This window comes from Cenococcum geophilum (assembly GCF_001692895.1).
Source record: "Cenococcum geophilum 1.58 unplaced genomic scaffold K441scaffold_11, whole genome shotgun sequence".
NCBI classification, from domain to species: Eukaryota; Fungi; Ascomycota; class Dothideomycetes; order Gloniales; family Gloniaceae; genus Cenococcum; species Cenococcum geophilum.
Genome location: NW_027137569.1, coordinates 2,746,092 through 2,768,845, shown reverse-complemented (window position 1 = coordinate 2,768,845; position 22,754 = coordinate 2,746,092). Strand labels below are relative to the sequence as shown.

General features: G+C 35.7%; 1 protein-coding gene across 1 annotated transcript; it reads right to left on the bottom strand.

Moving 5' to 3' along the window:
- Positions 1-1,830: 1,830 nt before the first annotated feature.
- Positions 1,831-3,040, bottom strand: K441DRAFT_656477 (uncharacterized protein). Its single transcript, XM_067648010.1, has 3 exons — positions 2,808-3,040; positions 2,309-2,542; positions 1,831-2,260 (listed from the first exon to the last, which is right to left on the bottom strand). Exons 1-3 carry the CDS (start codon positions 2,892-2,894, stop codon positions 1,874-1,876), a joined length of 708 nt encoding a protein of 235 aa, XP_067506595.1. The 5' UTR covers positions 2,895-3,040; the 3' UTR covers positions 1,831-1,873.
- Positions 3,041-22,754: the final 19,714 nt, after the last annotated feature.

Here is a 22,754-nt window from a genome sequence, read left to right as displayed (position 1 = left end):
CATGCTCCGCGGGCGATCGCCTTGGGGGTTAGGAGGGGCCGTATATTTGCTCGTTGCTCGTTCGCATTTGCTTGTTCGTTAATGTGAGAGGTCGTCAATGCTTTCTATTGGGGGTCGGGGGATGCTATCGAGTGCCATGCATCCATGTTGGATCGTACAGGTGCCTTAATAGGAGAATAGTGTTGCTGTTATCGTAAGGGGCACTCAGTGGTGGTTTTCGAGATCTCACCATCCCATGTGAAAATTTTTCACTACCGCCCATAATACTCATAACCACCACCACTAGGTCGTATCGCACGCTATGCGACGTCTCTGCGTTGGCTCTAAGTCTAAAAGACTTAGGTTCGTAGCCGTCACCACGTACAGGTGCAGAGTCCGTTTTCGACGGCTAAAGAAAAGAAATATAAAGACAACTAAGCTCTTCTCTCTCCTTAAAGAAGCTTTTTTATATAAAGAAAGGAAGAGAGGCGCTTTTTCTATTTCTAAGTAGGATAAAAATAGCTATTAGAAAGTGGCTAATAGAAGTAAGAGCTTTAGAAGGAGGTAACTCCTACTAAACTCCTAGTAAATAAATAGTAGTAAGTAAAAGGATAAAAATAAACTATAAATAGTATAAGTGCAGGCGTTAGGATTCTTTAACCGTTTTTTTTACTGTTTTTTTACTGTTTTTCTACTACCTAATAGTTATCGTAACCTAGTATTTTACTAGCGAGTGGTAAACCTCTAGCTTAGAGGTTTATAAACTACTAGGACATAGCTACTAGTATATATTAAGCTGCCTAGAAAGGATTTATATATATAGAACTATAGCGCTATAGCCTAGAGGCTGCATACGCAGTATTATACGTAGTATAATACAATGGACATAAAAAAACATTTAAAAAAAATCCTTATCCTAATAAATAGGGTTATATTTAAGAAATTAGAAATTAGCTATTTTTTTTAACTTACTATTTAGTATAAAGATTTTTTAATAAGATAGATCTTTTCTAAACATTTTTTTAAAACTAGCTTAATAAAGGTAGCTTGGTAGGCAGGGTAGTATTATAATAACTTAGTTAATAAAGACTCTAGCATTATAATGCAACGAGCGCAAGCCTATATAATTGGAATGTCTATAGACTTAGATATTAAGCTAAGAGTAGAGGAAAGTGTTAGAAAGGACACGTTTATATATATACATACTGTAACAGATAGCTTACTTCCTAGTTAGCTGCGTTACCTTCTACCGCTCGCAAGTGGCCTAATCTGACTATATTAGCCATTTAGGGTTGAAATACTAGGTGCTTAGGGCTCTAAAATCTAAGGAAGCGCTGCTTAATTAGTTGGCCTTCCTAGTATAAGGAAACTTTACATATAATAATGCTTATTTTAGGCTGGCTATATATATAGCGTTAGCGAGTAAGCTATAGATATAGGACTTAATATAATTAGTAATTAGTGATTATTATAAGGTATATTATAGTATTATATTTTACTATAGTTAATATCTTAAACTAATTTAAAGTTTTAGACTAATTAGATATTTTAAAAATAGTATAGTTATATATAGCCTAATATAGAACTAGGTAACTTTTAATATTTTTATAGTCTAGAGTATTTTATAGTGCTAGGTTTTTTATTAACCGCGTAGATATTTTTAGGTAAGATATAGAACAGAGAACTTATAAGAATTATAAGGGTATTTCTTACTAGGTGTTTCTAAAGTTCTTTATAATTTTTGGTGGTATAGGCAGAAAGTGGAATTATAAGGGTGTAACCTATAATATAAGAGTGGATTTAAGATTAATTAAACGTTATATCTAACTTTTTAATATTATTACTCGTTTGCTGCTGCCGAGTTTTGGTAATAAAGTCTATATTTAAGCTAATCCTACGCCCATATATTCCCCGTGCCGTAGAAACGCACCGCCCATGGAATAACATAATACAAAACAATAGAAAGAAGAAGAATCAGAATAGTAAAGGGAAGAGATTTGTTTACCGCAATAATTAATGCGTTAACGATCTCAATATACTGTATAATAATATACACCAAACAAAAGACCGAAGAAACGCAGATGGTGACAATAATGACATATAAAATGTATCTTTGTGTTGAAGTCTCATCCGCGATGCTCTTCCAGCGAGCTGCTTCCTCTTGAAGTAATTGCCTCTCGGTCTCTAGGGCTGCAATTTTTGAATCTTTAGTGGCAATAGTGTCCTTAAGGTCCTGGATCTTCTGGAGAAGCGTCTCTGATGCTTCTTTTTCGTAATTTCGCTATGTTAATTAGAATTGTTATATATATTAAAATTGAGCCAAACTTACAAGAAACGGACAATTGTCTGCAGTATGCTCTATCATGCCGCAAAGCTGGCATATTCTAACACCCTGGGGCAAATATCTCTGCGCTTGATATATATTTGACGACAATGGTCGTCCAGGGACGATTATCAGTGGCGGGGTTCCCATGCTTGCTGGCGCCGGTGGAGGCGCGCGGGGCGCAACCATGGGGGGTTCTTCTTCGAAACCACCCGGGCCTCCGCTTGGTCCTTGTTTTGCCTAAATATAACAATTAGCCTATCCTATTCTTATAAAACAGTACTATTAATAAGGACAAGCTAAGAAAATAGTAGGTTAACTATAAAAGTCTCTAAAGGTCAGGTCTAAGAAACAAACATCTAAAACGCTACATGTTATTTCTAATACTCGAGTGCTGAGTGCTTTAGATAGCCCATAGTACTATACCCTCGCTATATAGATATCGAAGTTATAGAAACTAATATGTAATAAATGTATTAACTATCAAGCTGATGTTTTAACTTACTTCTCGTGCTTTGGCACGCTCCTCTTCCGCCAACCTCTCAGCTTCCCTCCTTAGCTTCTCCTGTTCCTCTCTTATCTTTCTCTCCATCTCCTCTCTCTCTCTCTCAACAGAGGGGGCCCGCCCAACGCCGGTACGAGGTCGGAGAGGGGGGGTGCGGGAGCGGCGGAGCGGGGAGCGAGAGCGGCGGGGCAGGGAGCGCGAGCGGCGGGGCGGGGAGCGTGAGCGGCGGGGAGGGGAGCGTGAGCGGCGGCGGGGGGGTGGAGACCGGCGGGCGGAGCGACGGCTAGGAGGGGAGCGAGAGGGAGAGCGGCCGCGCCGGGATTCACCCCGAGGTCGATACTATATCAATATATACAGGTTAATTAAGCGCATTAAACCCCGGAGCATAATACATTGATATAGCATTAAGGACAGGAAAGAATGATTAGATAAACATGATATATATACGCTGCAGAATCACAGGATAATAAAGCAGTTAATAGAATCATAGTAAGGTATAAATACGCGTAAAAGAGTAACTTACAGTATCATGACGACCGCGATCACGATCAGCCATCTAATCTGCTATTAGTATCTATAAAACTACTACTACTTGGTATAGAACACATACGAGAGACGAAACTGAGATCAGACGATTAAAAGCGAAGATCTGACTTGAAGTCTTGAGCAGTTTCACGGATCAAGCGCCGGAAGGGGAGTTTGCGGATCAAGGGTTCAGTAGACTTTTGGTATCGATGAGTTTGTTTGCTTTATTCCAATTCTACGGTAGCGAGTAACGAATTGGGACAAGTACACGGCGATAACGCCAATAAGAAAAAGACGAAATCCCAAACAATTAGCTTATATTACAATTAATTCATCTAAGCAAAGAGGACGTGTCAATAAACCAGCGCTTCTTATGAGGCATTCGTAAGATATTGATAAACTAGGCTAAAAAAAAAGAGTGGAACTATAGGTTACTAGTACTTAGTTATAGAATGGAGTTAAAAAAAGATGGCAGCACCTAGGATTGCATTAGGGATCTTCTAAACACTAGTGTCGCCAGGAGACATGCCACTAGTTAGTGTTAGACGTATATATAGGTGAACTTTCTCATCAATACTCTCCCATACTCTCCTATACCTTTACTATAAACTACTAGCTCTATGCCCGCACAAATAAACCTCTAAGAAAACACTCGCAAAATAACACTCGGAAAATTTAGGGCTTGGCCTTTTAGAAAGAATAATAAAGATAATTATAACGCGCCTGACTCCTAGAGATGAGAAAAGTCGACGGGCAGATAAAGAACGACTATAATGCCCTTAGGGTATCTAAATGGCTCCAAGCTCCATAATAAAAAATAAAAACAATAATTACAGACCCAAAAAAAGACGACTAGGCCGATTATTGTAGTTAGACGGTCTGTTATTATAGCCGCTTAGCCTATTATAATGGCCTCCTGCTCTATAACTATTACTACGTTTATAGCGGTCATTGCTAAGCTGAAGCGATTAGGAGCTAGGGACCGGTAGTAGTGGTTTATTATAATTAGGCTAGGATATTATTTATAAAAGAGGGCGTAAAGAAGATTGGGCTTAAGATATTATGCTTTAAATAAAGCCTAATAGCGGCTAGTAGATGGACAAAGTTACCTACTCCGGTTTTGCGTAGACAGGGAGCGTATTTAGGTTATAACCTTTATTGTAAGCTATATTGTATCTAGTATAGGCGATATTTGGTCTAAGTATAGAGAGGAAGAGGTTATAAAGGAGCCTATAGGGAGAGATATAATACTTATTAAGGCTCTATAGCAGCCTTATACGGCTAATAGATAACAAAGGCTTACTAGGTGATAACGCGCGGGTTATACGGCATGAGTAGTAATTAGTAAAGCGTGCAATAGTATTGTAAGCCTATAAGTACAGAGGTGGATAGATAGGTGGGTGGGTAAACAGGCAGTGTGTGGATTGGAAGTCCGTGCGCAGACGTTAAGAAAGGAAAACTCGTGTGAAGATTAATCTACGAAGAAAATGAGGCTATATATACATGATGGACGAGTCATAGACACCCCTGCCCTAACCCTAATGCGGTAGTGATCGGCATTACATCGACACAGTGGCACCTAGATAGGCAGTTCCATGGCGATCGGCATCGGCGTGGCTCTTAGCTCTTGGCTTGCGAAGGATTAAGTACAGTCGCTTTAGAAATAGATGGTAAAATATTAGAAACCATGATTAGCTATAGAAATTTACCAAATCTTTACCTACTTAAACCACTTTTTTATACCCGCGTATAACACCACCTATTGCCTTGTTATTATTTTATATTTAAAGCTATAAGTAATCCCGCTTAGTTAGCTAAATAGAAGTTAATTATATAAGCTCTAATTAACCTTAATTATAATAATTTTTATATAAAAGTTAAGACCCATATTCCTTAATTTACTCTTTAATATTAAAAAGTAAATTTAAAGAAGTATAGCTAGATTAATTTATTAGTTAAGGGAATAATAAGCTATTATTACTTATAGGTAAAGCTTTAGATATATAATATTAGGTATTAATATTAATATTAATAATACATACTAATTAGGGCCTTTTTAATACCTTTTATATAGCCTAAATACTAATTAAAAAAACTCTGGTTCTTATATAATAAATAAAATAAAATAGTAATAGAAAATATACTATTAGCTAAATTAAAGTAAAATAAAATAGAATGGAAAGATTAATATTATAATATAATAACATAACCTAGGCCCAAAAGATATTTAAATTATTTAAATTAATAGTTATAGGCATAATTGGTTAATTTTTATTAATAAATTAGCTTATAATAAGAAGATTGCATAATTACAGCACCTGTTGTACCAACCGCGTGCTTACGCGTTCGGTACACCAGGTACGCGTTTACGCGTTTAGTGCACCAACCACTCGCTTACGTGTCTGGTGCACTTATAAAGCACTAACTAATTAGGGGGGAGGTGCATCAGTATATAGACTACGTAGTCTGCTTTATACAATCGACAGTCACCACCATCCCAAAGAGCATACGATACTATACGTATTTCGTGCCCCAGGATATAACTTAATTGTATTATTAAGTTAATACAAACAAGATAATAAATAAAAGGTATAAATAGGCATTTATTAATAAGCCTATTAAAGAAATTTAAAAGATAGAGCTTACTATTGATATATATTTAGTAAAACTATATATTTAATTAGTCCTCAACCTAGGAACCCTTATTTAGACATATACGACTACTATATATAGTAGTAGTAAGGCTAACAATACTATATAGCGCCCAGATCTAGACTAAACAGTAAACTAATAGTAAAATTCTCTCTAGTGCCATTAGAGAAGTTATAAAACTAATATTTACGTAAAATTATAAGGGCCTATAAAAGGACACTATATATTATACTAGAATATAAAGTAGTAGTATTACTACTAAACGTATATATAGACGTAACTACTATATAGAGAGCAACTATAGTATAAGGCTATTTAGTAGAGAAAGAGATATGCTAAATATTAAAATATATATAAGGAGCCCTAAAGGGGTAACGCGCCTAAGCTTATAAGCTAGGAAGCCTTTTACCTTTAAGTAGTAGAGAGAGAATAGGAGATATATAAGCTATTATAATACTAAGCGGAGACCTAGCACTACGCTAGCAAAGTACTACTACGATAATAGAGAATAGGAGGCCACTAATATAAGTAGAGATCTGCCATATATATTATAAGATGGGTAGATATTAAGTAGAAGCAACGCTAAAAGAAGGCGATAAAAGTATAAAGAGTAACTACGTGGAGCACCCTATAAATAATACTAATTCTCCCCCTATATAAAGGATAAACGAAAGTAGAATCTACGGCCGCCTTCTTACTATAGATAGAGGTCTGTAACATGTCCTGCTCTACGTCGCCATATAGCTAAAAAGATAGAGAGTAATCGCGAATCTATTGCGACTTTTGCGGCACCTAATATATATACTCTTATAAGATCTTAGGACTAAATATATAGCTAGGAAGCATTTATATCCCAAATACGTCAGGAAAAAATTTACCAGCATTTTCGCAGCATTTGGCGGCATTTGGCGGCCAAATGCGCAATCCACGCACTGTAACGTGTAGCGTATGGTATCGACTTAGGTGCGGCATACTACCGTATCCAACAACGCGGTGCAGCATACTGCCGCATCCAATAACGCGATGCAGCATACTGCCGCATCCAACAACGCAGTGCAGCATACTGCCGCATCCAGCAACGCGGTGTAAGCATACTGCCACATCCAACAACGCGGTACAGTATTCTGCCGCATCCAACAACGCGGTACAGCATTCTGCCGCATCCAATAACGCGGTGTAGTATTCTGCCGCATCCAATAACGCGGTATAGCATTCTGCCGCATCTAATAACGTAGTACAGCATTCTGCCGCATCTAATAACGCAGTGCAGCATACTGCCGTATCCAGCAACGCGGTATAAGTATACTGCCGCATTTAATAACGTAGTATAGCATACTGCCGCATTTAATAACGCGGTATAGCTAATTGCATATTTACAGCTACCTGGGTAAGTAGTACCTTTATTCTATTAAGCTCTCTCTATACTTAATACGTAATTAATATATAATACCCCCCTTACGCATTTTATATATCTTGCTTACTTTAAGTAATAGATAAGCGTTGCTCTTTCTACGCACTTAATAGTATTTACTTAGTCTACGCGGTTAATAGTATTTACCTATTCCGCGTAATTAGTATACTTTACTTAGTCTGTATAATTAGTACCCTTTACTTATTCTATATAGTTAGTACCCTTTACTTATTCTACGCAGTTAGTATTCTTTACTTATTCTATACGCCTAGCATATACTATATAAAGAATATATTTTAACCTAATAGTAGTATAGTATAGCCTTAATACGCCTAATAACGCCCTTTAGTTAACCTACTATTTTAAGTTTAATATTTATATAAGTCCCGCCATAACAGTAGCACTATACTATTAAACCCCTAACTATCTTTATTCTCGCCGTTATTTTTACTATTATTTTCCCTATCTATTCCACTACCTTCTCTACTTTTATCCTCTTTATTAATAAATTCTAGTATTATTAGTCTATCTCCACTCCGTAGGCAGGCCTTTATATCCTCTAGTATAGTACTATCTATAATATCTATAACCTTAGACTCGCCGGCGAAAGTATACCGTAAGATACGGTAATTAATTTCTATTTCCTATTTATTATTACCTTAAATTTATTTAAGGCATACTTAGATAGCGTTAATATTATAGTTATATAGCATTAAAATCGTCTTATTAGTATACTATAAGAAGGAGACCTTATATAGAGTTTTAGGGTTTATTCTTTATAATAAATATACTAAGCTACTATTATTCTATTCTATTATCTTTATTAGCCTATATATAATAATTAAAATGGCGTAATATTATAATATAGGAAACGGNGGTAAAGTGCTATAGTATNNAGCNAGTATCGCGATATAACGTTGTAATATAATTAATGTAATATTATATATTTACACTTATAGTATATAGTTATTAAGTAAACCTATTATTATACTCGGGATCTAGTTCCTTTAGATCTTCTATAGTATCCTTAAACGGATTACTAATTACCTACTAAGTCTATAGCATCTTATCTCTAGTTATATTCTATATTTTATTAACTTATTATAGAAGTAGCCTATATAGCCTTTTATTACGCTTAGGTTAGTAGCTCTTTTAGGTATTCTATAGTTGCTCCTAACTATCTATAATACGCTTTAGTAAGTATAGTAAGAGGCTTCCTATAGATTTACCTATAATTATAGCGTTAGCTTTAAACTTATAAATAACTTATATTCCGCTTCTATAGTCCTTAAGAGTATATTAAATCGCTACGTATATAAGCTATATCGTATTAGCTATAATAGGCGAGAAGAGGTTAGTACTATTCTTATTAAGGGTAAGTAACCTTAGCCTAGTATTAAAGAATACGCGCTTAATATAACGTGCGATAATTAGCGCCCTAAATCTTATCTCTCCATCCTAGCCTTGGTTAGTTAGGTATAGTAAAAGGTAGAGTACTAACTAGGCTACTAAGCGTAAAGCGGTTATCCTTAAGTAGTTCCGCTACTTCCTTTATTATAGCCTTGGTATTTAGTTTAAGGCAGTTATAGCTCTTAGTAATAGTATTGCGTACTATATTTATTATATAATACTAAAACACGCTAAGCTAGTTGTATAGCTAGAAAATTGGTTAGTATAGTACTACTAAATCTAAGGACCGCGAACCTTACATGCCGCCAGCCCCAGTAGCATACTTAATACTCTATTTATTAGGTTTTTGTAATAGTCTATAATAGTAATCGCCTCTTTCTACGTCTGCTTTATTAGTGTGTTTAAACCGCTTATATTTATTTCCGGCTAGGGAAAGAGATAAAGCTCTTTGGGTATAGAGCCTGTTATTACTTATACAATAAGACGTGTCTAAGCAATACCGTATATTATTATATTAACTAGGCTAAGTGGCTGCTTTATATATCGTCTAAAGTCATCCCATAGCGGTTATTTATTTAAGTAATATATACATTTCTTTTAAGTATAGGTTTTAGATATCTTACGGTCACTTAGGGTTTATAGGCTTTTATCCAATAAGAACGGGACTATTTATTAGGATAATATTATCAAAATTAACGATAATAGGTTATACTATGGCACATTAATAATAGCCTTGCCTTTTAATAGAGATAGTTACAGTATAGAGCCTAATATTATCCCCTTTAAGATCTAGATTATTTTAGGAGCTACTGCTTAACTTATAGCGTCTTTATTTACTTTTTTACGGGATAGGTAAAGGATAAGTATATTAGTTTAGTAGAACTATTTAGCTTTTATATACACCTTACTTCCCTAAGAGACGCTAGATAGTCTAGAGTCTTATACCTAATATGCTTTAAATAACAACCTAGTTAACTTTTATAATATAAATTAGGCATTTTTTACTAAGTGTATAAAAAGGAGCTTTAATAAACTTATAATAATAAGTTAGGAGGGCGGCCTAACTATTTATTAGGCTTTATAACGGGGCAATTAGATTGCCTTGCTATGGTATAAAGTCCTACTTTATATAATATTTTTTCTATACTATACAAAAGCCTAGTTCCTCGCGATATTTACCTACTCTTAAGGTAGATAGTACGGTATATAGGATATAAAGGGTAGCTAGCGCGTAGAGGGCGATATATAATAGTGTTATATTCTAGTTTATTATAGTCGCGGCAATCTACCCCTTTATTATAATCCGGCGCCGCTAGTTATAACTTACCGCTATTTTAGCTAAGTTGTATTTATTTACCGCCTAGTATAAGCCTATTTCCTTATATATACATTAACCTATACCCTATTTATTTGCTCAAAATCTTTATTATATATAGTATTATATATATCCCAATCGCTATAGTTATTTATAAAGAAACAGTCTATAATATTAATATCCGTTAACATAAGTAAGATAGGCCTCGTAATATAGTTAATATTATATATCTAGAGGGCATCTAGCGTGCGTTTCATCCTACTATTAGATAGCTTTATACTCTACACTCTAAGCATTCCGGTTCTTATATTAATCTTACTACCGTTATAAACTTAGAGGGTCTCTACTAACGCACTAGCATATTTTAGGTATTTGCCCTCGCTATCTAATTACCTAGTATCCTAGATTATAAGTAGTAGATAAAGCCTCCCTACTTTATTGCTATAGAGGCTATCGTTTACCCGCTTATATTCTCGCATTATTATAGTATTATAGCGGGGGGCTCTAGTATTAGCCTATAATAGGGTACATCGAGTAAACACCTTGTTAAGCTTATTAGTGTTAGTAGCATCCTTCCTAAAGCGAATATAGCATATAACGCTGTAATAGATGCTTAAGGGCATCTTTAATACCCAATTATTATTGGCCTTTAGTTAGTTAACGTCCTAGTCTATTCGCCGGATTCCATTAATCTACTTACAGCATTCCCTTATAAAGGGGGCTAGTTTAGATATAAGGTTAGTAATCTCTATCCGGCGCTATACCTCCTTAACTATACACTAGATAGATATATTAATTCTTTAATCTTAAAGTGTCTAAGTTATATAGTCGTTAAAGTTCTATATATACGAGTAATATACATATATATTAACTACAGGGCCTAGTTATATTATCTATATTACGCTTATTAGGTCTACTATATTAATTATATTAGTTAACGCCTATAGCTTAAGTTCGTTTCAAAGTATAGTGTTAAGATATATAGTGTTATATTATAGCATCTGCTCTTTATAGTTATTCCATTTATTAGTCCTGTGGTAAAATGCCTTCTATAGCTTATATACTTACTCTAAATACTTTATATCTGTGCCTCCAATTACTCCTAGTCACTAAATACTCTCCAGATAGTAGGTAATGGTATATAGCTTAGGAATATTAAAGTATAATAGTCCTACCTTGCTTAGTTAAAACGGAAGGAATATATCCTTTGTCTTATCCATTCTATAAATAGCTGCTACTAGGTACTAGATAGTTAATTCGTTATATAATATATATTAAGATAGTATAGTAAAGTCCACAAACGCCCGGATAAATAGCATAGCGCCTTTATTCTATTTTAGTAAGAGTGCTATAGCAGGGACTAATTGTTATAATAGAGATTTATATATCTTTCCTGTCTATTAGCCGACATTCACCCAGCTATCCTATACTATTATGTCGGTAAATCGTTCCACCTATATAAAGCGGGTAGTAATAAGTATATTAACATTTAATATCTCCTGGCCGTAACCATCTGTACGCGGGATATTAAGGCCCCAATATTTTCTAGCCTGTATTTCGCTTTATATAAGCCCCTTAATCTAGTATATAAGATATTTACTAGTAAGGCCTTTAAGCACCTAGTATAGGAAATTAGGCGCTATCATCTTATAGATATTAGATAGATTATAGCCCTATATAAAGTTGCGGAACGGCTAAATATAATCTAAGTTATCCTTCTTATTAGTATCGCAACCTTCCTGCTATATTTGTATTTGGTCTTTTATTAATTAGTATATATAGAACGGCCACGGTCACTAGATAGCAGTTATTAGATTATGCTATTTATTTATATATATATAATAAGTCAAATATTTACGGCTACTCTTAATACCTATAAGCGTGACCTGTTCTTTATAATTAGCCATAAATATAGCTAAAAGTGGAAAGTAGTATCAATTCTAGCTATCCGCGTATAGGAGATGTACTCCTTCTTTACTAGCTTTCTCTAACGCTATAGGCATTATTAGTATAACTATACTAGCAGTAGGGTTGTCGCTAAAGCATACGTTTAAGGATAGCCGCGAGGGTCTTATATTACACCGCTAGTTGCATTATTTAGTTGCTAGGTATATAAACCAGGAGGTATATAAGCAGTAATAGGGCTAGTCGATTTACAGATTATTAAACGCGCAGTTTAATATTTCTAATTAAAATATAAAGCGGCTATGCTTTCTTACCGCCGGCGTATTATATTAGTTGGGTCTTATCGCTAGCTAATATAATCGGCACTATAGTTACGCTAAGCGGTAGCTGCTTTTACGTCTTCCACTACTAGTCTACCGTGTTAAGCTTATCGTATATTCTTATTCCTGCTAATAAGTACTGCCTTACTAGCGAGAAAGTTATATCTCCTTAGAAAGGGCCGTGACTAATAAGGAAGGATATAATCTCTAGAGCATTTCGGTAACGTACTAGCAGCTACTAGTCCCCTACGGTTACAATTATTTTAATCTACTGCGGTTAATTACTCTTAGATTATATCTATTTCGAAAATAGTTTTGCTTTAATATTATTAGCACTCTAGTAAGAAAAATAGTCGGCAAATATTCCCTAAAGCCTAATATCGTTAAACCACTCATTAATAGCGCGGTTAGAAGTCCTATAGCTTACCTACTACAAGACCTATATATATTCTGCCTTACTACCGAATAGATAAAATAGGGGAGGTGTCTTATCTAGTGTACTGCCAGTACGCTTAATACGCGGTATAATATTGTATACTGCCGCAGTATTATCCGCAATTTGCGGATTTCCTTAATTCTATCCTAAAGGCTTTCCCGCGGCGCAGCCAGTGGCCTCTTTAAATATTTCAGTCTAAAAGACGTCTATAGATATTCTAGTTAAAGTTTACCAATCGGTCTTAACTATCACTAGGTTATATACCCTATTAAATATTACGGAATTATTATTATAGTACATATCCGCAGCCCCGTTATTTAGCTTATTAACAATATTATCGCCTAGAGCTTATACGGGTGGCCACTTATTACCTTACTCCGATTTAGCCTTATAATTAGTTATATAATGCCCTTCCGAGGTTTAATAGCATAATAGTACATCGTCGTCTATATATTGTGTGAGTGGCTACTTATTATATTGCTCTAGCTCGGCCCTATAATGGGCTATCTAATACTCCTTTAAGCTTTAATAGCGTAAGGGTGCATTATTGTTTATCTCTTTAATATTAACGCCCTCGTATCTACCCTTCTTCCGTTTCTATTATCTTAGATAATATCGTTTATAACGGGTTAAACCGCCTATGCTTTTTACTTTAGTCCTATACTTTCTATATTGCCGCTAGATAGAGCTTATTTATAAATTGCCGCATTAAGCTGCAATTTACTATAGTTTAGTTAGAAGGGAGCCGAAAATAATATCTGTATAAAACCGTATATTCGAAGTAGTATTTATAGCTCGTGCTACGTTACAAGCCAGTTAAGATAGGAGGAGTATAGTAAGAGCACGGCGATATCTATAGATACTAACGCGCTAGATAGCGTAACCCGTTGCGTTTTGCGCTAATTTACGCTAGATTACGTTACGTTAGGCTAGAAAACTCTACTTATTGCTAACGTCGCGCCGCCTCTCTGTTATACTAAGCATAGGATTTTAAACACTACTATTCCCTACTTAGGATACTAGACTATTTTTTATAATAGGACGCGATATATAATAGCGGTATGCTGTAAATACGGCGTAGTATAACTCTGCGAGCGCTACGGACCCGTGAAAAGATATACAGCTTATTACCGGCTTAGGCATTACTGTGGAGAGACTTAATACTATTAAGCGGACTTTTAAGTAGGTTATTATTAAGGATGGCATCCTATATATTTTATTTCGCGGATAACTAAACGATTTACTACGCGAGTAGGCGATTTAGAAAGTTATCTGTCAGGTAGTAGAATATAAAAAGGCATTAGCGCCATAGGTACACAAGGCTATATAGAATATACTAGCCCGCGTATAGTTAAATATGCGTAAGAAGATAAAGGTGCCAGGGCGGCCTGGCATTAACTATATAGTAGATGCGGAAAGGGGGTATATAGCTACCGCAAACTCGCAGAGTTTGTCCTAGCTTAACTATACGTAAAACTGCGGCTATAATCTTAAACGACTCGTTATACTACTTTGTAAGCAGAAACTAGATAGTACGAACTTAGTCCTAAGTATAGACGTGGCCTTAAGTCTAGTGTCGCTGTTTAATGCGCTTTAAGACCTACGCATAGTCAAATATCAGCTACTAGTTAAGATATTTTTAGAGGCCGGAGTGGATTGTAATAAGGAGTAGATATAGGCCGCCTATATAGAGACTATGCCTATCCGAAACGATAGGGCCTTAAGGGCTGCTCTATTAAGGGCAGTTCATTATAAGGTAGGCTAGGTTATATTTACGGCTATCTATAGAGATAGTAAGTAGGTATCCGTCGTAATTATAATATATTACTAACGTTTATCTAGCCCCATCTCTAGCGTAATACGTTTCGCCAGGCGGGCTAGAAGGTATTAATTAATTACAGCTAATCTAATCTACGTGGAGATAGTAACTTTAGTCAAGTTTGCCTTGCAGCGAGACCTCCTATTGCACTAGGAAGCCCTGAGATTATTGCCTATATATACAATTTTAGGTTATCTAGACATAGTATAGCGAATTGCCTTTACTACAGGCTCTTCTATTGGGGGCAACTATATAGACATTATATTTATCCTATATTTTGCTAGCTAGTAGCTAGTATAGTAGGACAGGTATCATTCTAAGGGCCTATAGCATTAGCGATAAGTTTCTTAAGATATAGTAACGGTATATTAATGCTAGGAATAGCATACCTAATATAAGTAGGAGAGGGCGTTAGGTTACGTTACCTTAGCGGCAGCTATAGTGAGAAAAGGATTAGATCCTATTTAAGGTTATTATAGTTTAGCGAAAATAGAGGCGGCCTATACTATACGGAGAGTAATTAATAATAGTTATGGTTACTAGCAAGATATCTAGACTATAATCTAACTAGTTAAGTACTTAGGGAATATTTAGTTATAAGTTTAAATTAGAATAAGGGCTTTAAAATAGAGTTAATCTAGAGCTCTAATCTAATTCTAAGGCGATCATTCGGTTAAATTCTAGTTTAACTTAACTTTAGCTATAAATTTTTGATGTTCTAAAAAACACGCTAAAAGTTACTAAAAAGTTGGCAACTTTACTATATATAGAATCTGAACTAAGGTCTTAGCGTTAGTTTAAATTAGGAGCTTAAAGCTCCTTATTTAAACTCTAGATTAAATCTAAAGGCTTTAGATTGTATATATCCGTATAACCTATAGAGCCATAGACGTGTATTAAATTAAAAAGGAACGCGTTCTTTCTGCTAAACTTTTAGTTTAGATTTAAAAGTAATAGATTATAACCGAACGACCCCTTAAAATCTAGATTATAGATTAGCATTAATTAACTACTAGCCTAAAAGGGATAGAAACTAGAATTACTAGGCTTTATAAATTGGGCTATCTTTACCGTAATACGCTTGTCTATTTTAGAGATCTTATTTAGCTATAATATATAATATTATAATATGCCGTATTTTACCTAGTGCTATAGCAAAATTGCAAATATTAAAGGCCTATAGCTACTGCCGCTCTTAACTTCTATCTAGTGTCCCTATTTAAGGGTCTTACTGCTAGTAAAGTCTATAATATCCATCCTTACTACCCTCCTTATATTCCAACGCTACTAATATCCTCTCTATTATTATTATCCTTATTATTATTACCGGCACCGCCCTAGCCGTTATTATTAGCGCCTTCTCTATCGGCCTCGTTTTATGCTTTAGTATAATTACTAATACTACTAATATTTACTACACCCGCGAAGTTAGGGATAGTAATGTTGAAGTTAACGTCTATGCTGTACGAAATAGGCGTGTAATCGGCTATACGCTAGCGGTAGATACGCTATATAGTTTCGTCGACGTTAAATAGGGCGATAAGTTGCTAAAAGTACTCTTTTTGCTTAGGATTCTCAAGGTTAATAAATACCTTATTATCCTTACACTACTTCTTAATTTTATAATACGCGGTGTTTATAAAGGTCTTATTGCTAGTATAATAATTATAGACTACCTAGGGACTACTAATAATAATAAAGCCCGCTTATAGTCTAGTAATTATAAGAAGGTTCCTTGCCGTATCCTAGATAAATTTTAGTAGACTAGTAACTGTTATATTATACACTAATAACTTTACCTAGCTGCCTTAGATGCCGTTAACGGTAAAGACCTTGATCTCGCTAATTACTAGCGCAAATTCCCGCCACTTACTGCCATCTTACTAGGCGTAGCACTATTCTTTAAGCGTATGCAGCGCTGCGGAGTAGACGGCAAGTTAGGCTATATATAGAACGGCAAGGCCAACCTTTAATGGCTTAAATCTAAAGTCTATTAGCGCTATAGCTACCTAGAATGCGCGTCGAGCGTGGACTAAGTTGTACGTTAATTGGCTGAGCTCGTTCACCTATATAGTACTATTGACGGCAAGGAAGGCGATAGGGTAGTCGCAGCGTAGCATATCCTTAAAAAAGCTTACCGCCAGCTTTAACTGCTCTCGGTCCTTAATTATTAGGCTTATTTAAAGCTAGCCGTGCGGTAGGACGGCATTTATAAGATATATAATATCTTTAACGAATTAATATTGCAGCAAGAACTATACTATATCCGTACTAGCCGCAAGGAGACGCGTATAGAGGGAGATAGATTTCTAATAGTGGAACGGATTATTAAAATCGGGACTAAGGATTGGTTTTAGTTAGTATATATTACTAAGGAAAACCTAAGGCATAGGGTTACTAGCCTAGATCTATAGACCTCCCTAGATTAAATATGGTCTACTTTAGGCGAACCTAGCAAGACTACCTAGCTTAAACGCCTTCCTAGCCTTATTATATAAAACTGCGCGTATAGTGCTAATAGAATATATACGAGTCTACAAGACTATATCGGGTATTATAAGAATAACATTAGCCTTCTTAGCCAGGTCTATAATGACTATATTAGCCATAAGTATTAATCCTATCTTATTATCTTGCGTTATATTATCACCAAGCGCAAATTAGTACAAGTATTGGCGGAATTTGGCGTATTTAGTTATATTAGGGTCTGCAATAGAATATAGGTTTCCGTTACTATCCGGGACACCTATAAGGCATAATAATTACTAACCTTTAGACAAATCTATGACCTATAACCGCTTGTTAAAGCCGGTGGCATTACTAGCCTTAAACGTACGGTAGAGCAGGAATGCTATATTTAGCATAAACGCGTCCTCGTTAATCGTAGTATAGTTATCCTGTTCCTTAAAATACTTAGGACGAGTGTTAATACCTACTGCTATTCGCTGTATAACGGCATCCCGCTTATAGACCTTAGTTTCCGTTAAGCGCATATAGCGGCAAAGGATAATAGGAAATTTGGCGGGACGGCCTTGCGCAATTAGTGCCTTATAGTCCTCCATAAGCGCATTATTAATTATCTTAGCTAGCATATCTAGTTGGCAATTAAGCGGCAATAGGACTTAGATTCTAGCAGGATCCTACTAGGGCGACCTAAGTTAATACTAGTATCGTACTAAGACAGTTAGGAAGGTTAATTTCCTAACACTACTAGGGCCTTATATTAGCAAAATACCGCCTATTATATATTTAAGCGCAGTACAGGCACCTATTTACTCTTTATTAAGTAGCGGCAAGACGGCCTTAAGGGTATTATTAACCGAGTTCTTCCTATACTTAGCGATATCGTAGTTAAAGTAATTAATACGCGGGAGATCTGTAAAGTTATTAAATAGCGCAATTTGGCGCTTAATATAGAAACTATCGCCTCCTTACCATAGATGGCGTAGAGTGTTAATCTCTTAGGAGATTCTAACCTTAGGGACACACTTAGTTATAAGACATTTAATACCCTATACTATAATTAGGGCCTTGCTTAGGTTACTAACTATTATAAAGTTGTTGCTGCTTAGGACATGCTCTAGAGCAAATGCGGGGTTTAGTATAAACTTATAACCTACCCATAGTTAAAAGACGAAAGTATAGTAGTTATAGCCGGAGCTAAAGGGAGTAGTATTAATAATAACTCCTTTTTAGCTGGCCTAGCTATCTGCGTCTTTACCTAGGAATAAGATATTAATAATAGAGTTAGTGCGAAGGGTAAGACCATTAACTATCTAGATGGTAGCGTAGTAGACTTAGTCCGCGCTACCTAGGAAGGTAATAAGATAAATAATAGTAGGTACCTAGGGGTTCTAATTAACGGCCTTAAGGCTTATAACTGCGGTATAAAACTAGACCGTAAAATACTTAAGAACGCTATTAAACTGATACCTCGCGGGGATTTTGTACGATAGTTAGTCCTCTACTAAGAGCTGCATGCTAAGCTAGACATTTATATTATAGTTCTTCTACTAGCGACCTAAAGGATTATTAACGCTCTGCTATTATAGGCTTGTGTTTAGGCTCGCGATATAACTATTAAGCCATTTAGTGCCTAGCGTAAAGAAGTGGACAACGACCGTAGGACTATTTAACAGCATATCCCAAGCTTTATGGATTTGCGGCGTAAATGGGCCGAAGTCCCTATTAACGAAAAAGTATTTACTAAGTAATATGCGCGTACCTAGTATAAGTTTATTAGAGGCGACAACGAACCTAATATAGTAAAGTCGTAGGGTTATAGCATCTTGCGGGAGAATGCGAGTAAGATACTTAAGTGTAGTTAGATATAACAGTCGTCGAGTAACCGGAGAAGTAGTATTAGTAGTGTTAACCTTAACGTCGCCGGCGATATTAGCATCCGTAAATTAGATAGACGCCGTCTTATATAAACAATAAGTAGGCATTCTACCGGTCTTATAAGACACCTAGAATATAATGCTACATACTATAATATACTCTTTAATAATTTGCATAATAAACTAAACTATAAGGTGGTCGTTATTTAGAAGCTGGAGTATATCTAAAGGTTTGGCCATTACGGAATCGCTATCCTCTACGTAGGTGTCTAGATTATCCACTAGGCCATCCGCCACTAAATAGAAGCCGGCTGCATTAAGAGGTTTAGGCAATAGAGAGGTAGCAGCTATACTTAAAGCGGCAGTACCTAGTGCATCTACCTTGCCTGGAGTGGTTACGGCATTTATTACCCAAATTAAAGTAGGTCTACTTATACAATTATTAATATTATGCCCTATAACTTTATAGTTTTTATATACCTAATTATAGAAGATAGTTTAATAGTCTAGGGAGCTATAGTTTAGGCAAGTCCGCTTTTTCTTACCCGATAGTTAGGGACAGTTTCGCTTTCTATGGCCTATAGCACTATATTAGTTGCACGTTATATTAGGATAGTTGCTCTTAAAATAACCGGCTTCCCCATAATTATTATATATAGGGTTAGGGTAGTTAGCTTTAAGATAACCGGCCTTACCACAGCTGTAATAAAGTTAAGAGGCTTTCTTAAGAGGACAATTGGTGCGTATATGGCCGGTAAACAGATAGAGATAGCATTTTAGAGCGTCGTTAGCCGAGAGGTATAGACTGCTAAGCTTTAGAAGAAAAGGCTTATTAAGTATAGGGCTCTTACCGTTACCTTATAAGACACCAGAGCCTATAGTTACTATAGTTAAGGTAATCTTAAAAACCACGACGCCCTTAGCGAACTTTTTGTAGTCATAGACATAGTTAACGTCGCGAGTTATAAAATAATTAGTAGGTAGGTCTATTTTGGTAGCAGGCTATATTAAGCGGTAGTCTATATAAACGTATTAGTAAATATAGACCCTCTATTATATAGCTAAGGCCGAAGATAAGGCAGCTAACTTACTATATTATAAGGCTCTACAGCTTAGATAGATCTACGGAGGCACTAGTCGTAGAGGTAGATACTAGTAGGGTAGGAGTAAGGGTAGGTAGTTAGTAGAGTTAGGTTAACTAGTAAAGGTAAGGAAATAAGGCGCGCCCTAATAAAATTATATAAGTAAGGCCTTGGCGGCAAAGCATATAGTTATACACTCTATAGGTTAAATATATATAAGGGTAAATCTATAGTGACGAAACCAACCTATAGAGGAAGACGTGGTATAGTATAAGTTACGGGGACTACCCTACCTAGCCTATCTCTTAATATAGGCCAGGCGATAGTCTAGCACTATTAAGCTCTTATAGTTTATAATACAAGCATATAAACGTGTAAAAGGGTAAGGGAAAAGAGAAGTAAATAGTAAAGTAAAAGCACTTTACTATAGGTAGGCTAATTATGTTATAGGTAAACGGAAACTTAAACACTATAATTTGTTAAAAATGTTACTAATAAGCATAGCCTACCACTGCTAGAAAGTACAAGTCTTTTCCTCCCTTAATTAGTAAGAGAAAAGGTATTATTAACTAAATAATCTCTTACTAGAGTACTAGGTGGGGAGCGGGATATTATAAGACTATATATAGTTTTAGACAGATCTAAAATAAAGATATTAAATTTAAGAGACTCTAACGCAATAAATACTATAGTAGAATACTAACCTCTTATATAACACCAAATAGATAAATAGTAAGATAAGTTAACGTTACTAAGCGGCTAGATACTGGTATATACAATATATCTACTATCCTAAAATGCCCTAAAATGCCGCAAAATGCCGTAAAATGCTATTAATTGTATAAACTTATAATATAAGATACAAAACCTCCTACTATCTTTTGCGGTAGATATACGTTTAAATAAGCACTAGATATTTATATACAGACGTAAATCCCGCGTACTAGATAATTATTATTCCGGATAGACTTATCTAGCAGGCCCTTAAGTACTATATAGTGTAATAATAACACTAGCGATTACGAAGTAAGTATAATACGTCGCCGTCTACTAAAAGTACTACCTATTATATACTAAGCACTTTACAGCGATAGAGTCCGCATATATAGACATAGGCCAGCCCTTTAACTCTAGTAGCGCGCATATTTACCGACTTTGTATAATAATAAGAAATATAGTAACGCCTATAATAAGTGTAATACGTCGCCGTCTACTAGAAATACCACTTATTATATAGTAAATACTTCGCAGCAATAAAGCCCGCACGCATAGACGTAGGCTAGCCCTTTAACTCTAGCGGCGCGTATATATACCGACTTTATACGATAATAAGAAATATAGTAACGCCTATAACCTCTTATAGTCTACTATGCCGTAATAACTAGTTACCCCTTTGTAGGCACTTAATAAATCGCTTATATTAAAAACTATAAGAGTTTAGTAGTACTAGACCACTACCTAGCCCTAAATAGGCTAGGTAGGGTAGTCCCTATAAGTTATATAATTATACCCTTATTTAACTACACAGTACTAAGTCTAGCCGCATTTACCCTAATTAGTAGTAGCAAACTATAGCCAATTTTACCTCTATATAGGCACGTACGGGCAATTACAAGATCTACCTCTTTACCTCTTCTTAATTGACTTTACTTACTCTACCTTCTATCTCTCCTATAACTAACCTCTAACTACGTCTAACACTAGAGTTATACTAGTATAGCACTAGCCAGCTACCGTACAAAGCCCTCCTACTTTAATAGTCACCTTCTACTTAATATATACCGTAATATTGTACGTACCTAACCGAATAAGCGACTTAATAATAACGCAACTATAGGTAAAGCCGGACGTGTGGTATAAGGCGAACCTAAAGCTAACTAAAGATGCGGATATTGCCTAAGGCTTTAGAATAAGCATTAAAAACTATAATAGACTAAAAGAGAAGGTTAAAGATATCGTAATTAAAGTTAAGCCTAAGCACGTAATATATCGCGGCAACTCTACAATAATAAAAGAAGGGCACGTTAAGGAGTTTTATAAGTAACTCCCGCAATTTACCAATGCTCTACCGGATTAGAAACTATAGGTAATCCTAAAAATTATAGGAAGTGCTCGTTCTAATCGCGTAAGGAGGGTACTAAGTACCTCTAAGAGTAGGCATGCTCTGCGTAAATATACGTCACCCCTAAAGACTAAAGCATGAGATAAGACGACGCTACCTTAGCTGCTGCATACGACATAGCCTATGGACGTTACCATAACCCCACTACATAGTATCCCTTCGCCTTAGCCAGTAACCCCAGCGGCGAGCAACGCAATTAATATAGGAGATATTAAGATTAAAATCCAATCTATAGGCTTAATGGGTAGGTTAATAGTTAGGGTAGTTTAAGTCTTATATCTAATAAGCGGAAACCTATATATAGCTCTAGGTAAGCTATAGGAGGAACTACGAGCCTATATAGAGCTTAATATTAACGGTCCACCTAAAAAGAATATCTATATATTGCCGTGGAGATATAAAAACCTTATAATACGGTTAAAGGGCACATTTATTATAGCTCTTAGCGAAATAGCGCGAAATAGCACGAAGGAGGCCGTGCTTATAGCATTACTCTTACCTCCTAGCTTAAACTCCTAAGTCGCTGCTACTAATAATATACCACTAGCTATCGAATCTAAGGCGCCTAGATGCGACAGATATAGCGTAAAAGATAGCTAGCAAGTCCTAA